At 39.9% G+C, this 21,193-nt stretch overlaps 1 protein-coding gene across 1 annotated transcript; it reads left to right on the top strand.

Moving 5' to 3' along the window:
• The first annotated feature begins 7,072 nt into the window (after positions 1-7,072).
• LOC104255816 (1-aminocyclopropane-1-carboxylate synthase-like protein 1) lies at positions 7,073-20,693 on the top strand. The gene is made up of 14 exons (XM_059819126.1): positions 7,073-7,240; positions 7,458-7,517; positions 8,949-9,019; positions 9,854-9,923; positions 10,248-10,314; positions 11,881-11,978; positions 12,647-12,724; positions 15,403-15,503; positions 17,250-17,336; positions 18,537-18,582; positions 19,166-19,307; positions 19,401-19,543; positions 19,704-19,857; positions 20,575-20,693. Exons 1-14 carry the CDS (start codon positions 7,073-7,075, stop codon positions 20,691-20,693), a joined length of 1,404 nt encoding a protein of 467 aa, XP_059675109.1.
• The last annotated feature ends 500 nt before the right edge of the window (positions 20,694-21,193 follow it).

The following is a 21,193-nucleotide window of genomic DNA, read 5'->3' as shown; positions in this document are numbered from 1 at the left end:
AATGATTTCCTATCCCTATTTGTTTCCTCACAACAAATAGATTCTGTTCGAATAAACTGTAACATCTAATGGTGGAAATGTTTTTAAAAAATTCTATAAAGCTATTCTCTAATGGCCTTTGGAGAGGTGTTAGCGAAGGGTGGTATTTCATATGTCTATTGGTGGTCAACTAGTCTAATACTTCCAGAACAACTATAGCCAAAAAAAAAAAAAAAAAAACCACCACAAGATAATTGTATCTTTTTCTGCCACTGTTTATTATTCAGAAGACTATCAAGTTTATTATTCAGAAGACTATCAAGTTGCATTTCACAACAACTGTATCTTCTTATCGCCATCTTTTCTTCTTGGAGACTGTTCAGAAACATCTTTGATGTTTGGAAGCTTTCTGATGTTACACCCCAAAATTATTCAGAACTACTGTCTTTCATGAAGATTGTTAAAGAGTTGGCTTCCTTGGCTGATACACAGATAAGCAGGTCTTAACACAAGGGGGAAGAAGGAAGGGGCAGGAAAAGGAAGAGAACTAGAGATGTTTCCCATGAGTCTATACTACTCTTTCACAACATTTTGCCAATACTGGGGGGTTTTGCTAGGTTGGTTTTTCACTCATCTTCCTTCCCTACTATTGACCTCCCTGAAGTAATTAGAAAATGTTGAGTTGTGTTGGTTTTTTTTTGTTGTTGTTGGTTTTTTTTTTTTTTTGTGTGGTCTTTCATAGCTGTTATGTGCCTTTTCACACCTGTACTGCATTGGGCCATTGGGCATTATTACCCTTTCTGTGATCAGATAGTATGTCCAGGCTTCTTCTGATCACTTCTTCAGGTGCATTAGTAGCAGCAGCCTTCCTCAAGCCCCTCCTAAATGTTTGATTATATGGTCCCCACTACAGGTTCCAATTTGTTATTTCATTCATTGAAATGTATCATGCTATGTCAGTTATTAGAAGAACACATCATATTGACTGTATAATTACATTGTTTACTGCTGTCTATTTGTAGTTCCTATTTCCAGTGCCAGCAAATAACCCAAAGAATGTATGATTTGTGTATCTGTTCTTGCAGCCTGGTACAGGTGAAGCCTGTATACACTACAAGCCTTAGGTCATAGAAGTTAATACCCCTGATTTTCTCATTTATGCTGAGCTATTGCTTTTTACTCATGCTTAACTCTTGCTTCAGTAGGTTTTGAAACTGAAAATCCTTATTGCATTACTACAAAGCTCTGCTATTGTCAATACCACTATGTCATTAGTATAATACTTTTTTTTTTAAAGTGGATATATGTTTTTTTAGCATTAGAGCCATATCCTAGATTACTTCTAACCTTGAGTTCATCTTTCTTACATGATAGTGTCATTTCTTCCCTTGTTCACCTTGTTTTAAATGGCTGTAGAGGTGAATATGAATAGGGGCTCAACAGATAAGTAATTTGCTGCAAAGGAGCAAGTCATTCCCTGCCAGATGCTCCGTGGTAACTCACATTTACACTGTGGAAAATGTAAGGTACTTTGAAGTAATTTATCTTTTAATGGAAGAGGGCCAAAACCCATGGATATTGTTAATGAAGTGCAGCAGCTGGCAAGCCATAACTAGTTACTCTGCTTTGTTTATGTGTCATAACTCAAGAACTTCATGTTTTTTTTTTTTAATTTCTTTTTCCAGGTCTGGTAGTTCATTTTGGGCATTTCTGGCCTTCAGGATGTAGTTTATTTGTTTATCAGTATCTTGTCATCTTTTTTCCGATGATTATTCATCCAGTGACATTTCAAGCTCATTCAAAACATTTTTTTTCTCTTCCTTGAGCTTCAAATTCCAAATAGTTTTCATCTCTAACCTAAGGAAATGTTACATTATCTTCTATACAAATACTTGCATTTGGAATTTCAGCCCAGTTAATGTCATTGACTACTTCCTGTAGTTTCTCAGATAGCTCTAGGAGCTTTTCGCATATTCTTCCACCTACTGACTTAACGATTTTTCAATCAAAGGTTCTTTTCTACAGCTAGCACTTCTATAAGAAGGTGGTCTTCTAGGTCTTTCCTTGCCAGAGTTGTTTAAACTACATTGCGGTTTATTACATCTTTTGTGTTCGGTAAAGAAATCTTCAACTACTACAAAAGCATCCAGATTAGCCCAAATTAGTAGTAGCATCTGTTCTTATGTCTAGATAATGGATCTACCAGATTTGTTAAAAATGGCAACAATTTAACCTTCCTAGTATGCACTGATACTTAAATCTAAAAGGACCAGTCAGAGGCCAATCATGATTATAACAAAGACAGTACAATAATCTTTGGAATTATCTTTACACTTGACATAATTTAATTAGAAAACTCTATTTCAATGCTAAGTATTATATTGTAAAGTTAAAAAGGAAAGCATGCTTGCATTAGGCTGTATGTTGAGGTCCTATCAGTCCTCATCCAAAATTAGACACTACACTGTCATGGAAAATGTACTTAGAAACCAAGAAACCTAGGTTCCAAATCTGCTTTCGAAATCTGCGCTCTTCCTTTCTACATGCAAGGAATTTCACCAGTGTGCTGAACTAACTTGAGGGGTGGGTGAGTGTGTATATACACATACACACACCCCCTTATATAGATAACCTTGACTATTGCCATGGGTAGTATCATTTGATCCAAGAAAGTAGGTCACTATTAATAACTGGTTGCTGTTAGGTGATCTTTGGTTACATTCTGAATTATGTTAACATTCTCATCTTAAATGAAACTAGAGTATCTAAATGAAGCCTGGCTAAGATCTGTTATACAGGCACAGAAGTCCAATGTACAGGGAACATAAAGCCTATAGCTAAATGGAGGATAATCCCTTCTATACCAGCGTTGTGCAAGAAACATCAGCTGGCCTGTGGAGGCTTTTTCATAACACCCGCTGTTGGCGAAGTATGCCAAGAGTGAAAAGGGAACAATAAAAGAGGTTGTTTCACTTTCTGTAGGGCAGCGGGGATTTAGCTGCAACAGTTTATCAAGACACCACAGGCAGCCAAATGGCAGAGGTTGTATTTGAGCCTTTTGACCGCTGTTTTCCACAGTCTCCTCCATCATGTCAAGAGCCGAGCAAACTCTCTGTGAACCAGCAACCTAAAGACGGAAAAATTCTGTGCTTCCCTACTAGCTCATCTGTCATTCCTATCTCCTTTAAGCAATACCTATGTCAGTTTTTCTGGGTATATATTACAGACCGTATAAAAAGTTGGTAACATGGAGTAGCTTTTTCCTTTCACTCCTGTTGTCACCAACATTGCCAGCTGTCACTGACCTTTTCTCAATTGCCAACCAGCCTTTCCCTGTAGTCGAGGGACTTCTGAAGAAGCAAGTGTTAAAAATAGGTGTAAACATTTACCTTGTTTTTAACATGCCAGGGATTATTTCACTTGGTAATAGGAACTCCATTTCCTCTACTATCCCCTAATTTTTCTTAAAAAAAAAAAAGTTTAGGCAGCTTTTACTCTAAAAGTGATTTATGTTTGAAGCTATCTTCTTACAGCTGTGTAGCTGATAAATTTTTCAACCACTGCCTTTGAAAAATGTACCTGTTTTGAAGTGATCCACAGTTCCGGATTGAGTCTGTTGATGACTGGAAAAAGTTTCTGGAAAAAAGATGACACAAGTCATTAATCAGTGTAATTAACTCTACTGAGAGGCTCAGATGTCTGAATGCTGAGGGAATTTGTTAATGCCTAATAATCAAAACCTGCCAGACTTGCTTTTCCAAGAATTGGGGACATTGAATACCATCCAATGTGTTAGATCCTTCTACTGTTAATGCTATTCTGCCATAAATCACATTTGTTGTTTGTTTGGGAAACAGAATTCCTGTTGTACAGTAAAAATTTCACAAGATATTTATTGTATAACTTTTAGTTCTTAAGGAATCAAACTTTGTTCCATTTCCGAAGGGAAAAAACAGAAAACTTTTCCTAACCCATTTGAAATAAAATTAAAAGATAAGCAATGTCTGCTGAGGCTTAGATTACATTAGCCTTATGATTCATATTAGACGTCACCAGCTCGAACTCTGCTTGCCAGTATTTTAAGCATGACAGTTAACAGCCTGGTTAAAACACACACATTTTATGATTTACATTAGGCTTGAAAAGTACTTTGGATTTTAGTTCAACCAAACAAGTCTAAATTTTGCATGCATCAATCTACATTTAGTGTCATAGAGGGAGTTTCTCCCTCCCCCTCTTCTGGCATCAAGCCAGCAAAGTTAATTCCTCCATCCCAAAAGCAAGCAAATATTTTAAACTATAATTTCAAAACAAAAGACTTGCATTGTATGAATTTAATTTTTTCACAGGATATTTTACTCAAATCGACAGGGGTCTGTGTTTGTGTGTGTATGTATATGTGTACATATATATAAAATATGAAAAAATATATAGCTGGTTTTTAATATTATGAATCTAATTTATCATTTTACTTGTTGCCTAATTTATTTCATAACTCCTAGTTATTATAAAAAAGTACACATGCTGTATTACTGCATGAGGATCTGACCGTTTGTTTGTTATTTAATACCTCCTAAGCTCATATAGTAGGGTGGGAGTGAAGCCTGCTTTCCAGGGAATTAAGATAGCAATCATAAAATTGTGAGCAATGCAGGGACTTGGAAGAGACCAGAAGAAGAACAGAATTTCTTACATGAGTTAGGCAGCATTAACCCTACGGAATGAAGCTGAGAGACGGGACTACAAATTGTCAGCATCAATTGACAGGTAGGAATTCTTTGCTCTCACAGGCGTCATTTGGGAATAACCCATTTACAGATGCCACAGGGGCTGCTCGGCCAGGGGGCCTAAGGTGGTTTGGCAGAGGTCTTACAAAGCAGCACTCCTTCCATACATTTTATTACAGGGCTTTGTAGAGTCTCCGTTGCACTTCACATGCCCTCTCTTAAAAGTGGGCCATCTGTTAGCAGGATCTTGGCGTCAGCTGTACCTATGGGTTAAGTGAGATATTTTGCACTCGAGGCACAAGGGAGATGGCAACTGGGTCATGACGGTAATGTGTTTGACCCCAGCTGTAATACACGAAATGTTCAGCATTTGTTAACTCATACCCAGTTTTGCCTCAGATACAAATTTTGAGACATTAGTTCTATAATCTGTTTTTGTTTTATAGCAAGTGCTATACCAGATTATTTCTCTTTTTTCATTAGCATATGCACAACAGGATTGGAATGGTACAAATCTTGTTTTAAGGCACAATTGCTTTGGTTTTCCCGTTTCTAAAATAGGCCAAAGGGTAAAAATCTGTCAAAATCTGTTGACTAAGGTTTAGCGTGCTGTTCCAATGATGCAGCAGAGAGAGCTAGGATAAAATACTTTCAGATGCTCAGACAGTGGTTGGTAAAGAACTGCTAAATCAAGTTTACTGGTATTCAGGTCACAGGTATAAGTCAGATTAATAGAAACAAAGTGTCAAAAATTCTTTCTCTGTATCCTTTAGCAGCTGGTGGGGCTTCTGTAAGATGCCCAAGTATGCGGCCTTCCTGCAGTGTCATAACAGCAGCAGTGTCATATCAGCTGCTACTAGAAAACCAGGGCAGATTTTGCATCTCTTAGCTGTACTGTCACACGCCAGTCTCCAAAAGTCTTTAATGGCTTGAATTAGTTGAAATGATTTAGTGAAGAATGGTTTCTCAGGGGAAAAGTCAGTTTGGGACTCCCAGGTGCAAAAAGATAACCTCTTTCTTCATTGTTTACACAAAAACAGCCCTTAAAATTCTGCAGTAATGATTATTACCTGATTTAGGCACGGCTATAACACAGTACGTATCTTGTGGAGACCCAGTGGATAAGCGGACGCTGGCACTACGTTTTGGTACATCAGAAATTATTGAGGTCATACAGCTGTTGGGTGATTTCCCTTCCTTCCAGAGATCAGCAGCTTTGTAGAATAAAAAGCAAAATATTTGAAACTGCCCACAAAATCCTGACAATGCCATGTTATATAACTCCAGCATAAGCACCGCTAGGATTAAAGCCATCCTTGTGGTTTTGTGCCATTTTCCTGTTAGGAAGGTACCTGGATCCTTCAGACGAACTAGTTAAAGATTCAGTGCTAATCTCCATTTCCCTAATTATTGCCAAGTTTCAGGAAACAGTAATAAAATTATTTCTTAATCATGCGTATTACTTTAGTACAATGCTTGTATATCGCCAAAGTACTGTTTAAATAACTGTATAACTAGAGCATCATGACCTTGTTCAGATGCTAAAAAGCTACAATGGGAGCTTTTTGGTGTCTCTGGTGCTTTTTGGAGTATTTTAGTGTTTGCCAGGAGTTAACTCGTAGCCCATTTTCTAACACCCATTTTTCCAGGAGTTAAAAACCTGCTGATTTTCTAAGTGTCTAAAAGACATTTTTTATATCTAAAAGACCAAAATATTCTTAATTAAAAAGCAAAGTTTAAAGCACAGCTATAGAAAGAAACACTTGAAGTCAGTGTATTGAAACTTTCTTTTTCTGTGGATCCTGGGGAGAAAACAATCCTGGCTTCCCACGCATCAGCACCCCCTCTCCTTACTGACCCCAGCGCTCCTTTTTCCCACGTTTAGGTGAGCAGATCTCACCACCCTTCCCGGCCAGCTGCCCGGTGCTGCAGATCCCACCAACCGAACAACGTCTTAGCGAAGGCAGTGGGTCAAAGCAGACTTCTCGGTGCCGGGGAGCGGGCCCTCTGCCGCGGGTGACACTGGAAACACGGAGTTTGTTTCTCTGCGACGGTCGCCGATGCGGGAGCGCCGCGCCCCCAGCGCACGTCTGCAGCCCCGGAGAACGTTACAGAAGCGGAGCACAAGGGAAAGTCCCTCCGTCCCCCGGAGCGATCGCAGGGAGCCGCCACAGCGCAGCGGAGGCGCGCCCCGAGGTGTGGCTCCCCCCCGCCTCTCCGCCGCAGACGCCGGTGCCCGGCAGGAGCCGCGGGGCTGGGGGCGGCCCCCGGCGGGGCGGGGCGGGGCGGGGCGGCGGGGGCCAGCCGGACCCCTGCGGAGCCCGGGGCGGGCGGAAGGCGGCGGTTCCCGGCCCCCGCGGCGGAGGATGAGCGGCGGCGGCGCCCTGCCTGCCGGGGCTGCCGCGCCGCCCCCGGCCCCGGCCCCGGCCCTGTCGGCCCGCGGCGCCCGCATCGCCGACGGCGCCCCGGGGCTGCTGGACGCGGGCTTCGCCCTCTACGTCGCCGACCCTTTCGATCGGGAGCTCAACCCCCAGGTGCGGGGAGCGGCCGGGCCCGGGCGTCCGCCCCGGAGAGGGGCCGGGCGCCCGCTGCCTCTGGGCGCCCTTCGGGGCGGCGGGCGCCGCCGGTGGGCTCCGCCGGTGGGCTCGCAAAGCCCCGCGCGGCTCTGGGAGCGTAGCGAGGGCGGAGTGAGAGCCCAGCGGGTGCGTGCGCCCTGCGGGCGTGTCGTCCAACAGCTGCCGTCTCTTCCAGGGCATCCTGAATTTGGGCACAAGTGAGAACAAGCTTTGCTTTGACTTAATAGAGGAGAGAGTAAGTGTTGCTGCCTTCTGACTAATTGGTATTTAACCACCAGTTCGTCTTCGACAATTTTGAAGTGTCGGGTTGACAATTTAGCTCAGGAAAAGTAGCATGCAGGGTAGGGTACTGACGGTGCTGGGACTAACAGCCTTCACAAGGAAGCATTCTCTGTATGTCTGTATGTACTGCTCCAGTTGCACGCTTGGAAATAATTTGCCAAGTAATATTTACACTGAAAACTCGCCTCTGGTTGAAAATGAAGATAGTTTTGGTTTTGCTTAAACTTCATTCACATGTGATTGAACGTGTACTGCACACAGAACTGACAGAGGAGGCTGCTCCAGTTTCAGCAGAAAATACTGCTTTGGAATGGTAGCTATCAGGAGGAAGTGTGTTTTCGGAGGGGAAAATCATGGGCTGGTAAGACGCTCATTTGTCTGATGGCAAAGCCAAAACTTTGACTGAAAATGCTCCACACATGAAATTCAGACTCTGAGCAAAATTAAAGCTACAACCTAAATTTATGCTGCTGTGCACCACAGTGAGAGGCAGTCTCTGAAACACAACTATAGGAAAAGTGCACGTTCTTTAAAGGAGGTGTTTTCCCCACATTTGTTAATTCTAGCTCATCTGCTGGAAAGCATGGTGTTCTGCCTTGTGTGTTAGCAAAACAAAGATCTAGTTGCCAGACCAGTTTCTGCAGCTTGTGAATTGCCTCCTGCTTCTCCTTCCTGCTTCCATGAGGAATTTGCACAAGTGCAACTGCTAGTGCATTTGCAATGCTTGTGACGGAAGGTCCGGCATAAAGTCGACGTACGGATTGGTTAGCTGATGAGTTGGCAGTGCTGGCAACTGGGGAGGGATTTTTTTCTTCGGAATAAACCAAAACTGACGCCACAATGACTATAGGACTGAGCCAGTTTTTGGGGGGACACCTCTTTGAGAGCAAGAAAGCCACTGTTAATAATAGAGCTAGTTTTCTTCTGTAACAAATAGGGTTGCTGTCACTTTTTTTCTGTTCGTTGAGAAGTAGTCAAAGTTGACATGTGAATTAAGAGCAGATATAAATATTGCAAGCGTTGTTTGAGCTTTGCTATATCTCAGAAGTGGCTGTATGATCTCCTAGGTACAGCTGGGATGCTTTTCCTCGATGTGTTGTTCAGGGCTTGTTTTAATACATGACAGAACAATCCAATAAATAATTCTTTCATTGTTTTCTTCTTTTGTTTTGATGATCTTTTAATGTTGTTTCCTAATATCTTAAAACTAAAACAGAGAAGTGCAATGTATAAACAAAACTGTAACTCGTGAATTTTTATATTCTCCATTTCCTTAATGTTACTGACTAATGGTTTTTTTTAAGAAAAATCAAGTTTTACTCTGCTACAGCAGAACAGAAACTCCCAACAGTGCTATGTTCTACAGTGTTTTTCATGTCACTAGCTCACAAGACCTGACATGAATTATCTGGAGCCTGATCTTTTCCAGTATTCTGATACGCAAGGTACTAGAAGGTAAGAAGTTTGTTTTCCCATTTGTCACGTTGCTCAGTGCTAGTCGTGGCCCATGGGAAGCTGGGTGCCGTTTCATTCCTCTGGTAAACCCAAAGGATGGGTGTGTTACTGTTACCTGCACGCCGGCAGGCATTTGGGGTCCTGTGCAGGAGTCACTTCTCTGCATTTTTTTTCTGGTTTTCCTCCCACCCTCATTGTGCCAAAAAGACCCGGAATCCCAAAGGTCAAAGATCCGGGGCCTTGTTGGCAAGCAAGAGAGCATGTATTGATGTGGTGAATTGTACTGATGTGGTGAATTGTACTGTTGTGGTGAATCACTCTTGGAATGATGCGTTCTTGTCTCAGCGAGGGATAAACTGAAACTCTGGGGGCTGTAGAGAGTAGAGGTGAAATACTGGCTCCTTGAAGATCTCTAGGAACTCTACCATTGCATTCACTCAGGCTGAAAGCCTGTCTTGATCTCAAGAATTGTCATTGACTCAGGTTTCACTGTTTCTGGTACCCAAATTCTTGTCCTTTCTCCAAAACCAGATCCCACTTGGGCTCAAAGATGCTTTATTTTCTTGTTTTTCTAGTGTACAGCAGTAATAGTTGAGTCACAATCACTGTTGTTCAAGGTAACAGATGGCTTCTGTGCTTCTGTCTCACAAAATGTAGCGCACTGATATCTGAGGAAATTACATTATTTAATCAGAATCTTCAAGGCTTTCACAGCAGAATGAATTATGTGTTTGTTCTATTTTTGGTAAGCTTCATTCTTCTGTGTGTATTTTGTGCTTCTTTTTTTCCTGAGAAATGTGTGATTGCATATTTGACTTTAATTCTGTGTTTTAGGTTCAGAGAAGAAATTGCCAAATTTCTAACTGACTACACCAGAGCTGCAAAAGCACTGAATCCGGAACATGTAAGACAAGTGCTTTATCTTTGCACCGTATTTTTCTTAAACTGATAAAGATTAATAAAACTGAACACAAATGTCAGCAAGATACTACAGGAGGGATATATGCAAGATTTGCAGAAATCTTAGTAGTGTTAATTTTCCATTTGAAAACGTGGGCAAGGTGTAACGCTCAAGGACTAGTGTTATAGGTGTAGTAGTGTGGCTTTTTCAGTCTGTTTTTTGGAATTTAAACTAGTGCTGGTATTGATGACTTTATGAATTTAAACAAGTGCTGATATATCGCTAAATACTTCATTGCTAAATGGAAGTTTGTACTACTTCTTTCAGATAACTGTTATGAATGGCTGTTGTGCTGTTTTTGCTACTCTGTCAACTGTATTATGTGACCCTGGTGGTGAGTAAAAACTTGATTATTTTACTTAAAAACATTTGTTAGCAGTGAATGTAATTGTATTGTGACTTCTGACGGCCTGCTGTTACTCTAACTGCCTGAATGAAGCAAGGCGTGGTATTTCTTTGTCACTGGCAGAGTGGTTTTGAAATAATGCCTCTATTTCTAGAATAGTGGGAAATGTTTGAGGTATCAGCAGGCCCACTCGCTTTCTGGAATGCAGTCTATAGTTTTTTAGGAAGAGGAGAAGGGTATCAAGAGAATGCAGTGTATTTTGAAAAGTTACGCGAAAAAGAGGTGAGAACCGTGGTGGAAGCTGGAGGGAATAGGCACACAGGGAGGGAGTTGGACTGGGTTGAAATGTGGGACCCAGAGAAAATTTGGGTGCCTGGGTAAGGAAAACACATAGAAGGAATTTGGGACAGGGGAAAGGAGCTGCAGCAAAAGAGGGCTTCCCGGTCTAATAAGGGTGGTGGTGAGGCGGAAGCAGAGGCGGGAATGCCAAGCAGAAGGAGGGGAGTCCTGGGAAGCAATCTGCTCACAGCAGAAGTGGGCAGCAGGAGGAAAAAGAGAGCTCAGCAAGGGAAAATGGTTTCCTCTCTGGTTTGGAATGAGGAAAGCAGCGTAGGCATGCAGTGCAGCAGAGAACGGGGAAATCCGCGAAGACCTGCCAGGGAGGGAAGGTGAGCAGGACGACGCAGGTGGCCGCCGGTGCAGGAGGCTGTGCCGCACCCGTTAACACCCTGTTGCTGGCACCAAAAGCCCCTGGGAGGAAGGTGGAGTGATGCAGAGTAACGCGGTGCAATGACTTCAGCATACTGGCGGCAAAAGTGCTGTGAAACCGATTAGTTTTGTTTAGCTTCAAATTACGGTGTTTACTGAAGGCTACTTGTACCCCTGCCTATCTTAGTATGGTCAGGTTTCATTTTGTTTGCACAGTTTTAACAGGAACTCGTCCGCCTGAACATTGACAGGCTCCTTTTTACCCCTTCGTTAACACAGGAAGCCCACTCCGTCCCCTCTGAAACCCTGTCACGCAGGGCTTTCCCACTCTCTCCGGGAGAACACCAACCGGGGGCTACTTCTCAGCAAAACAATGAGGAGGGAAACCAGTCCCACAGTGCCGGAGGATCCCTGGCTGCAAAAGAGCAGCTTGGCAACCAGGAGGCAATAGTTGAGGCGTGCAGCAATTCCTGATGAAAAATTGATAGTAACAGAGCATTAGCAAAATATTGAGAACAAGAGCACTATTTGTCGTTATTATTTAAACAAATAATTAAATCAATCAATCAATCAGTCGAGTAGTTGATCAGGTCCATTCCCTTTTACTGAAAATATATACAACTGTCGAATCTGCTACTGCAAATGCTAAGGAAGAATATTGGGAAAGAATTCGGGTTGATTGATGTATCCTAAATTTTCATCTTTGTTTAAATATTGGTTTAGGCCACAGTGAAAGCTTTGAGATTAAATCAGATGTCAAATTCTTAGATTGTCAGTTTATTCAGTTAGAGTGTGATGAAATAATTGCTCATGAGAAATGTTAATTTCGTTTTTTAATTGTTTTAGATGGATATCTTATTCCAGCTCCATACTATGGTGGTATAAATTCGAAAACATGGCTATATGGTGGAATACAGCCTGTTCATGTGCCCTTGTTCAGTGAGGTAAAGCTTTAGCTATTCACATACATTAACAGACATTCACAGGGAGGAATCAAAAAAACCTGAAAATGCAAACCGAGTCCAAAAGAAGAGATGGGCCCGGTCTAGCACGTTTAGAGGCAGCCTGTCTTTGCCTCAGACTGCAGCATGATCGGAGGCTGGTGTCATCAGATGTGTAGGATGATGTTAGTTCTGTGCAGGCACTGTTCTGCACCGACATGCTGAATTATAATCTGTCACTCCTACTACGAGTAAATTTGGTTTGCAAATTTTTCCCCTTAAGCACTGAAAAATGTATCTACCACGTAAGCTTTGTAACATTGATTCCCCCTTTGAAAGCTGGGTGATCTGTGAAGCAAGTCAAAGGGGGTTAGCATCTTTTATAAGATCAAATGATACAGTCAGAGAGGAAAAAAAGTGAACTTTCAAGCACACAAGTTCTTCCGTAAGTCGCTGATAGTGTAGTCGTGGATAAGGGCAACGTTTCAAAACAAAATAATGGGGTTTATATAGAAAAGACTGATCTTTGTTTCAGATTCTTGTATTTTATAAAAGCCAGTAGCAATTGTATTTTCACTAGGTGGGAGTTTTTCTTCACTGTCTTCTTTTTTGTTGTTTTTTTAAAATATTTTTAATATTTTTTTATTCTTGTTGATTTTTTTGTTCTGTAGGTAACTGACCAAGAAAGTCACCCTTTCCAGTTAACAGTTGAAAAATTAGAAGATGCATTACAGGGAGCTAAAAAGCAGGTATCAGTAACATTGATTTCCAATTTTCATATTTTCCTAGCTGTTTAATTAAGCAGCACTGAAGCATTTGTACAGTTTCATCTGTGCAGATTTTCAGTCTTGTGACTGAGGTGGGTCCAACTCTAGCAAGAGGAGTCAAATTGATTTTATAATCTGGGCACTGTAACAAAATGCAGAGAAACTGCCTGACTCTATTTCATGAAGAACAGATCTTAACTTGTGTTTCAAGACCAAGTTTCTTTCTCTGTAGATTTTAATGGAATTCGAAGTGTTGTAAACAAGCTATTGTTCTGACCCTCAGAAGAGAGAATTATGCTACTGTAACAACCCACTCAGTTAATTAAAGAAACATGTCTAATGTGATTTTGAAGAGGGTTCCTTCTGAGTTCCAGCTAACAAGGAATTGCTAGCAAACAAAAAATTACAAATGTAATTTTTCTAGAGTTTAGGAAACTTCATTGGTTCAAAATACTTAGCATGGTCAGTGATTTTATTCTGATCAGGATTGCATAAATGAGGATCTTATTGCTTGTCACATACAATTTTTTTTTCACATTCCTGTCTGTGGAACTGCTTGTCTTCCCTGTGGAAATGTTTGGTTTTGTGAGTGCCCACAAAATAGTTCTCAGCAGTATTTGAGGCTAAAATGTTTCCTACTCTTATTGTCTTGCTATTCATAATCCACTCACTTCATGGAAAATTATAAATGCACTTAACCTTAACTGTTTGTGCTCCTCCTTGGAAAGATCCAGCGGAGGAAGCACAGGCTGAATAGTAAAACATTTTACCAAAGATGTGGTGGTGATGGCAATGATGTTTCAAAACATTAAGTGAGATAGATGGACTTCTTGTGTCCTCTTCCAGGAGAGAAAATGAGGTTTAACAATAGATAAAGCATATAGTTACAAGGAAGGTCTCTTATAAATGTCAGTTATAAGTACAGTCACATGTAAAAAGTGGGTATTTTGGATACACACAAATGTGTATATAACATTTTTTTCATAGATATGTTGATGCTCTCCTAGTTAGCTAATTGCTTGATGAGGATGGTGCCTATGTTTAGACACCATCTGTATGTCTGTGTCATCTGTCTGTGCCTTTGCCAGCCTGTGTGAGCCAGAGCATGCAGACATTTCTCCCTTGATCCTAGCAGAGGGAGGCAGCTAGCATCCCTGCTGTGTTACTGTGGCTGTCAGGACATGAACTGGCTGGACAAGGTGCTGGATCACAGACCAGATTAACTCTTTAGCGATTGTGTTTGTCATCCTTCTAGAGCTGCAACTGTTCTCACAAATAATATTATAAACATCTGCTTTGGATATGTGTAATATCATAAATAGCTGGAGGAACTAGACTAGAACAGCAGTCGAGAAACTGCCATCCCACAGCAGCTGTTCCTGTGAACAATAATGCCTCACTCAGCATCTTCTGCTTAGTACATGTCAGATGTCAAATACACTAAATGTGCTATTGTGCAAGGAGTACTTGTGGAACAGCTGTTTGTGCCTAGTATTTGCATCCTATCTTGTTTTCAGGTAATTTCTTCCTGTAGCTGGAATCAAAGGCAATACACTGAAAGTTTGTTTCTTGTGAAGTTCTGCTCACAGTACCCATTAATGTTCCAACAAATGGCATGTGGCAGGGAAAGCAAATATCAGGGCTTCCTCATCATTGAACATTATTTCCTGGAGTTCCCTGGGAGTTGGTCTTTGCAAATAATCTTTGGAGGAGGCTGGGGTGGAGTGAGAATTTGCAGTGGGTGAGGTTTTTCTAAAAATGAAAAATGTGGAAATAAAAAATAATAATTTAATTTCAAGTTTATCCCAAACATGAACTAATACGGCAACTCCTCATGTTGACATGTTTAAAGGCTTGAAAGTTCCTGCTGTAGTCATTGTGCTGTTTGATTGTGTAAAATAAAAACGTATTTGCTGCATATAGCTTATGTTAATGTACAATAAGGATTTTTTTAGTAAATAGAAAATAGATGATTTTCTGAAAAATACCTGTAGAGTTAAAAAGACTAGTTATGTTTGTACTTGTAATCTAATTTTTGATCATGTCGGACCCTTCTTATTACACAGTAGAATATTTACCTTCTGTGGAGAGAGAACTTCCATAACAGAAATTCTGCACTTTTGATAAATATAATTAAAAAGTAATTATTTGCCCAAGACCTCTGCGCATCTCATAGAACACCAAGTAATTAACTTTTCAGACTTCTTCAGATTCTATTACTTGTTTAAAGAAACAAGCAACATTGAAAAATTAATTACTTGGCAGGTTATCAGATGTCAAAGTCCAATTTCTGTTCAGCTTTCCCATGCTTATCAACAGTAACTTTGAGCAGTCCAGGGAAATGATTTTGGAAGTATGCCTGTAGAACCAGTATTAATCCCTACAACGCCTGTTAATATCAATGGGTGTTTCAAACGAGTGCTAACCTGATTTTCATTTACTAATAAACTAATTTGTATGTTTTTTGGGGTGATATTGGATAAATTATGAAACAAGGTTGGTAGCTGGAATCTTATTCTGTATAGTAATTGTAGTATGTAGTTAAAGAATTTTCAAAAGCTGCTTTTCACTGGAGGGTTCACAAACTTCCTCGCTGCATCCTCGCTAGTCATTGGTTTGACGTTGTTTGTGTCTCCAGCTACCAGTTTTTCTTTTTCCAGGGCATCCGAGTCAGAGCATTAATCCTGATCAACCCCCACAATCCATTAGGGAACATTTACCCAGCACAGTTACTGAAAGAATGTCTGGAGTTTGCGCACAGGTTTGAGCCCTAGTGCTGTTTGTTTGGTGTTTCATTTTCTATTAATGCAATATAGCAGTGATGAAAAACCACCTTTGGTGATCACCTGTTCTTCACTTGTACATGTTCAGAGGAGGTGGTGGACAGGGTCCTGATCACCTTTCTTGTGTAACTCTCCTATTTACTTGGCCTTTCTGAGAACACTAGAATAAATTGCTTGAACTGGGATCTAACAATGTCTTTCTGGATGAAATACTGCTGGGATTTTTTTTCTTTTATGTGTGGTTTAAACTTACAATGCTTTTTGTTTGCCTAACAATTTTTCTTTATTAAACTGCTTTGATGCATGGCTCAGAAAAATGACAACAGGTGATGATCACTCTTTAGCAGTAGCAGTAAACATGGCCAGCACCGTCATTTGAAACACTATCAAAATAAGAAAATCTTAACATTTGACATTGGGGGAAAGTAGTTGAATTGGCAAGGAGTAAGTCAACACTCTGAAGTTTTGTGGCATTTTTTATACCTATTTAGGTCCAGGTGTGCAAGCAATTCACTTTCCGTCAAAGGAAGATACTTCTGAAATATCTCATCCCCATTCCACTTCTTTTGTCCTTAACCAGCTCAGAGTTCATGTTCTAAGCTCTAACAGTCTCCTGAATCCCTTGGGTACTGATGGAGAAAAAAAACATTTCCTTTTGAAAGGCATCTATATTTTTTTAGGAAAAGATATATTCCTTCATTATTTCAGTGAGCTGCCAAAGAATGACCTCAAAATCCTGTACACACTTTGAAAACTAACAATACTTAGTTTCTGACAGTCTTAAATAGAGTAGGCTGATATTAATTGTTCATTAATTACCAGAGATTACTGGGTATAACATAACATTCCTGCATTTTTGGCACGATTTTCTTTTCGTGGAAACAGCAGCAGAGGTTGGTAGAATTCAGTGCGCTGCTTCCAGTTACCAAGTTTTTTAAAAGGCAAATGTATCTTTTCTCAGCATGCCCCATGGATTTCAGGGTGCAACCAACTTAAGCTGGTACTAAAATAATGTTAGAGGATAAGGATTAGAAACAATAATTTTGTTTTTAATGTAAAAACTGTTCTGAAACCAAACTTCCTTTTAAAAAAAATTCTAGAACTCGATGATCAAATTAAATGAGGTTTACGTAGAAGAAGATACCTGCACTACTTGGGTGTGTAAAACTATTCTGCAATTTTTTCAGTGTTTATAAATACCTGCATGGCTTGTTGGTATCAAGTACAATAACATGGCTTACTGTTTACTGTGGCTTTCACAGCAAGAGTGTATTAGAGAGTTATCTTAAGTGCATGACAAGTCTTTTTTAAAATCTAGCATCTGCATTTGACTTCAAGTCTCACTGGAGAAATCTTGCAGGGTAAAGAAGTTTATAATACATTGCTGTGTTCATTTTAAATTTTAAATAAGAGTTGGGTGGGACCATACATATTCCAGAGAACCATTGGATTGAGCATGCAGTTGGGTTTTGTTTCAGATATATGGAATGCTATTGCTGCTGCGAAATATAGAATGTATATAAATAGAAGTTGGTGATGCACAAGTGCTCACAGTACACCTTGTGCCCTCTGTGTGTAAAATTTGTAGGGGGAATATAATAGCAAATAGGCGTGCTTATGGATACTTTGCTATGGCAGTAGTTGAGATTATACATATATATATATATATATGCAAAGAAATGTCTTTAAATATGTTAATATGCCTGTCCTTTTTCTATACGTAGATATGAATTGCATGTAATAATGGATGAAATATACATGCTGTCTGTTTATGATGCTACCACCTTCACCAGTGTTCTCAGCTTAGATTGGTAAGTGTGATTTCTTAGCAGAGACTAGGAGATATTTAATCCTAAATAGAACCCATGCCATTTTTTTTCAAACTTCTGGTTAGCTAGTGTAACTGGTATAGTTTGAACAAACTCATATCCAAGTCTTTGCAACTATGAGACTAGTTAATACAAGAGATCTTCTTCATAGATGGCTTTAAATGGCAGATTTCTTGCTTCCAGCTAATGTGTATGATACAGTAATAACAATAGAAATCCACAGAGACCTTAGTCATCTGCCACTGCTTTTCTTTGTTGTTCCCTGTTACACAGCCTGAGCGTAAGGTTCTCAATGTGATGGTAATGAAGTTGCCTGAGGTTGCGCAAGTTACCTGCTATAATGAGTCTCTTTCCTGACTAGTATGCTGTTGGGCTCTTAGTTTCCTAACAGGCGATGAAAAGAATAAATGGTTCAAGAATATTTAAACCTATTGGTATCTGACTAATAAAACTTCTTTCCCCAGAAGTATGTGATTGTCTTTGTATAATTGCATAAATTTCATACCGATGGGAAATTTCCAAGTCCATCCAAGTATGACCAAGCTCAGTGAGTGACTGGGTATTGCCCAAAATCATGAACCATAAACGAAGCCTAAAAAAATACTTTCATTATTGTGAAAGTTCACCCAGCTCCATTAGTCTGAAGAAGGAAATTTCCACCCTTGATCCCACTTACACAAAGTTACACAAAGGAGAAAAAAATGTCATCTGCAGTGGTACACTGAGGTGTATTTTGTTTAGCTGCACCTCACTGTGTAGATGCGTGTCCTAAAATGTTCACTTCTCCCTTCCCTAGCCTGAAATGCAGCATAATTGAGCAAACAATTCTTCTCCATCAAGTACAAGAGCAGTTGTGCATCACTTATGGAAATACTGGTTGTGTTTTAATACAGGCGTGATCACTAACTATGCAGCAGGAATATGGGATTCTAACTGGACCATTACATCTTGGTGCAGATCCTTTCTGGTTTTTTTTTTGAAATGAATCAGTGCCTCAGCACACGCTTGGCAGATCAGTGTCATAGGATAATGTTTTGTTAAAAGATCTCTGAAAAAATGTCATGTCACTTTAAAGGATTATATACCAATTTTACTAAAAAATTGCTACAATTTTACAAATTGTAACCTGCATAACTTGTTCTTCTATAGCAACAGTTCTTGTCTTCCTCTTTTCTCATTCAGTTTACCAGATCCAGAACGGACACATTTTATGTGGGGTTTTAGCAAGGTAGGTCAAAATACTATGTGTTTTAATTTAAGATATTTCTCCACAAAAGTTAGTTGGGCTATTCTGACATAATTTGTGTTATAGGTGCCAAACTGAGTTTCTCTTTGTTTATTCATTTGCTTTCTCTTTGGTAGTGTAAAATTTGTTAAAGTTCATAGTTTAATTTGGGATCTACTTAACAGCAACCGTTAATGCATATGTATTATACTCATTGAAACATATAAGCATATTTCAGATCTGTAGCATTTTGCCTTTTCATCTCTTGGAGGGAACAGTAAACTGATGACTGCTTGGAAACAAGAGTGGGGTATAATGGGAACAGCCCAAGGGTATGAGCCAAGCATGTTTCAGTTGTTGACCTGTAAAGCAACCCTTTTAAAGCCACTGACCTCCCTGCCACAGGGTTGTTTAGAAGTTGCTGGCTGGTTTTTGTCACCCTTGGGACCCCATTTGGCCACGTTGAGAATTTACTCCAGAAGGTTTTGTTCCTGTGCATCACGATGACTCTAGACTTGGTGGCTTGATGAAGCACAAACATAAAGTAAAAATTACACCTCTCTCTCTCTTCTTTTTGTCCTGCAAGGATTTTGGTATGAGCGGTATCAGAGTTGCAGCACTGTACACCAGAAATCATGACATTCAGAAAGCTGTGAATCAACTGGCTGTCTTCCACAGCTGTCCTGGACCTGTTCAGCACGTTCTCAGTCAGTTCCTTAGGGACAGAGGTTAGCCACACTAGAAATGTTTCCATTGAACTGTTTTATTTTTTCCATTGCAGGTGGAAATAAAACAGAATTATATTTTTCTTGCTTTGATAGATTGGTTGGATAATGTGTTTTTTCCCACTAACAAAAAGCGACTTAAAGAAGCACAGAATATTCTTGTGGATGGGCTTGCAAATGTTGGAATACCCGTGCTCAAAAGTTCAGGAGGACTCTATGTGTGGGCAGACTTCAGAAAAGTATGTAAGGAGTTTGAAAAGGGGTGGGAATGTAAAAGTTGGAAATGTAAAAATTACTTGTGCGTGTTGTTACACACTTTAGTATCAGGTCCTGGAAAATTGTTTCAATGAATTTATGCATTTGTTCAACCTTTAATAAAAAATTATTTTCTTCTTTTAGTTCTTACGATCACAGACATTTGAAGCCGAACTTGAATTATGGCAGAAGCTCCTTGATAAAAAGCTCCTGATTAGTCCTGGAAAAGCTTTTTATTGTTATGAACCTGGATGGTTTAGACTGGTTTTCTCCGATTCTGTAGATAAGATTTACTTGTGTAAGTGGGTTTTACTTCTAATATGGCATGTAGTTGCACACAGGTTTTAAGAAACATTAATATTCTAAATAATCAGTTCAAACCTAATTATTCTCTCTCAGCTTGTGAGGGGCATTTTTAGAGTTTGTATGAACTGAGAAATATTAGATTGGCCCAGAGCACTGGTTACAAAGCACTTACATTGGATTATGTTCAACCTCTAAAGCTTTCAGAATTTAATCTTAAAATTTATTTTTACTCTATCAGAAGTAAGGAACTAAATTTTATGTGAAAGGATTTGTACTCTTTCAAATTATGCTTTATAACATACGGGAGTTCCCCATCATCCCTCATTTTTACATGTGGCTTATGTTGGATGTGAAAAATGTATCCACCTCTTATGCTGTAAAACACTTAACCTTGAATGAAAGCTTTACATCATTGGCAAAGGGGACATTTGCGAAGTAATGGGAGCATAAAGAGTCAGAGAAAAATGTAGATTGAAAGGGAACTCTTGGGTCATCTAGCACAACTTCCTGCTCCAGGCAGGGCCAGTCTCTAAGTCAGACAGCAGGTTGCTCAGGGCCTTGTTCAGTCAAGTTTTGAGTCATCTTTAGACAAAGATGAGGATTACAGAACCTCCCTGAGGAACCTGTTTCAGTGATTAATCACTCTCGTGGTGGACTTTTTTTCTCCATACGTCCAGTTGGTATTTCCATCTGTATCTCCTTTCTACAGGTATTCAGAGACTTGAGCAATTGTTGCGCAGTTACGCTGCTGAACGAGTCACAAACAACACGTCATCTACTGCAGGTGCTTCATGCAATCCAGAAAAAGATTCTTCAGGCAAACCTTGAAATACACCAGGAGAAGATGTCTCCCAGCTAAAAAATATACTTGTTCATTAAAATCAAATATGCATTTAATGACTTGATATAATTTAGCATGCTTACGTTTACTAGAGGTGTGTATGACTTCAGTATTTTTGGCTGTAGCCTTGCGTAACACTTCGCTGTGATCTGGCATTAATAATCTTGCAAATGGACTTGCTGAAGTTGAATTTTAAGGAAAATGGACCTTCTGGATATGTGACATTGGCCCCTGTTAAGCACAGCACTTGGTTTTACACCATTTCAAGTGTGCTATGTGTCAGCAAAACCAGTGAGTCTTAATATATACTTGCACAGTTGTTGAATTATGAAATTTTGAAAACACTGGTAACATGGTTGTGCATATTACTATAAATTATGGACTGTATATTTTAATCAGAGTACTGAAAGTACTGAATCAGGTGATATTCAAATTTTGCTAACCTTTTGTAGCTGGCAAAATGTTTTTGTATATTCATGAGATCTCT

Source organism: Gavia stellata, chromosome 6, assembly GCF_030936135.1.
Source record: "Gavia stellata isolate bGavSte3 chromosome 6, bGavSte3.hap2, whole genome shotgun sequence".
Classification (NCBI taxonomy): domain Eukaryota; kingdom Metazoa; phylum Chordata; class Aves; order Gaviiformes; family Gaviidae; genus Gavia; species Gavia stellata.
Note: the sequence above shows the minus strand (reverse complement) of the source record. Positions and strands in the feature narration are given on the sequence as shown.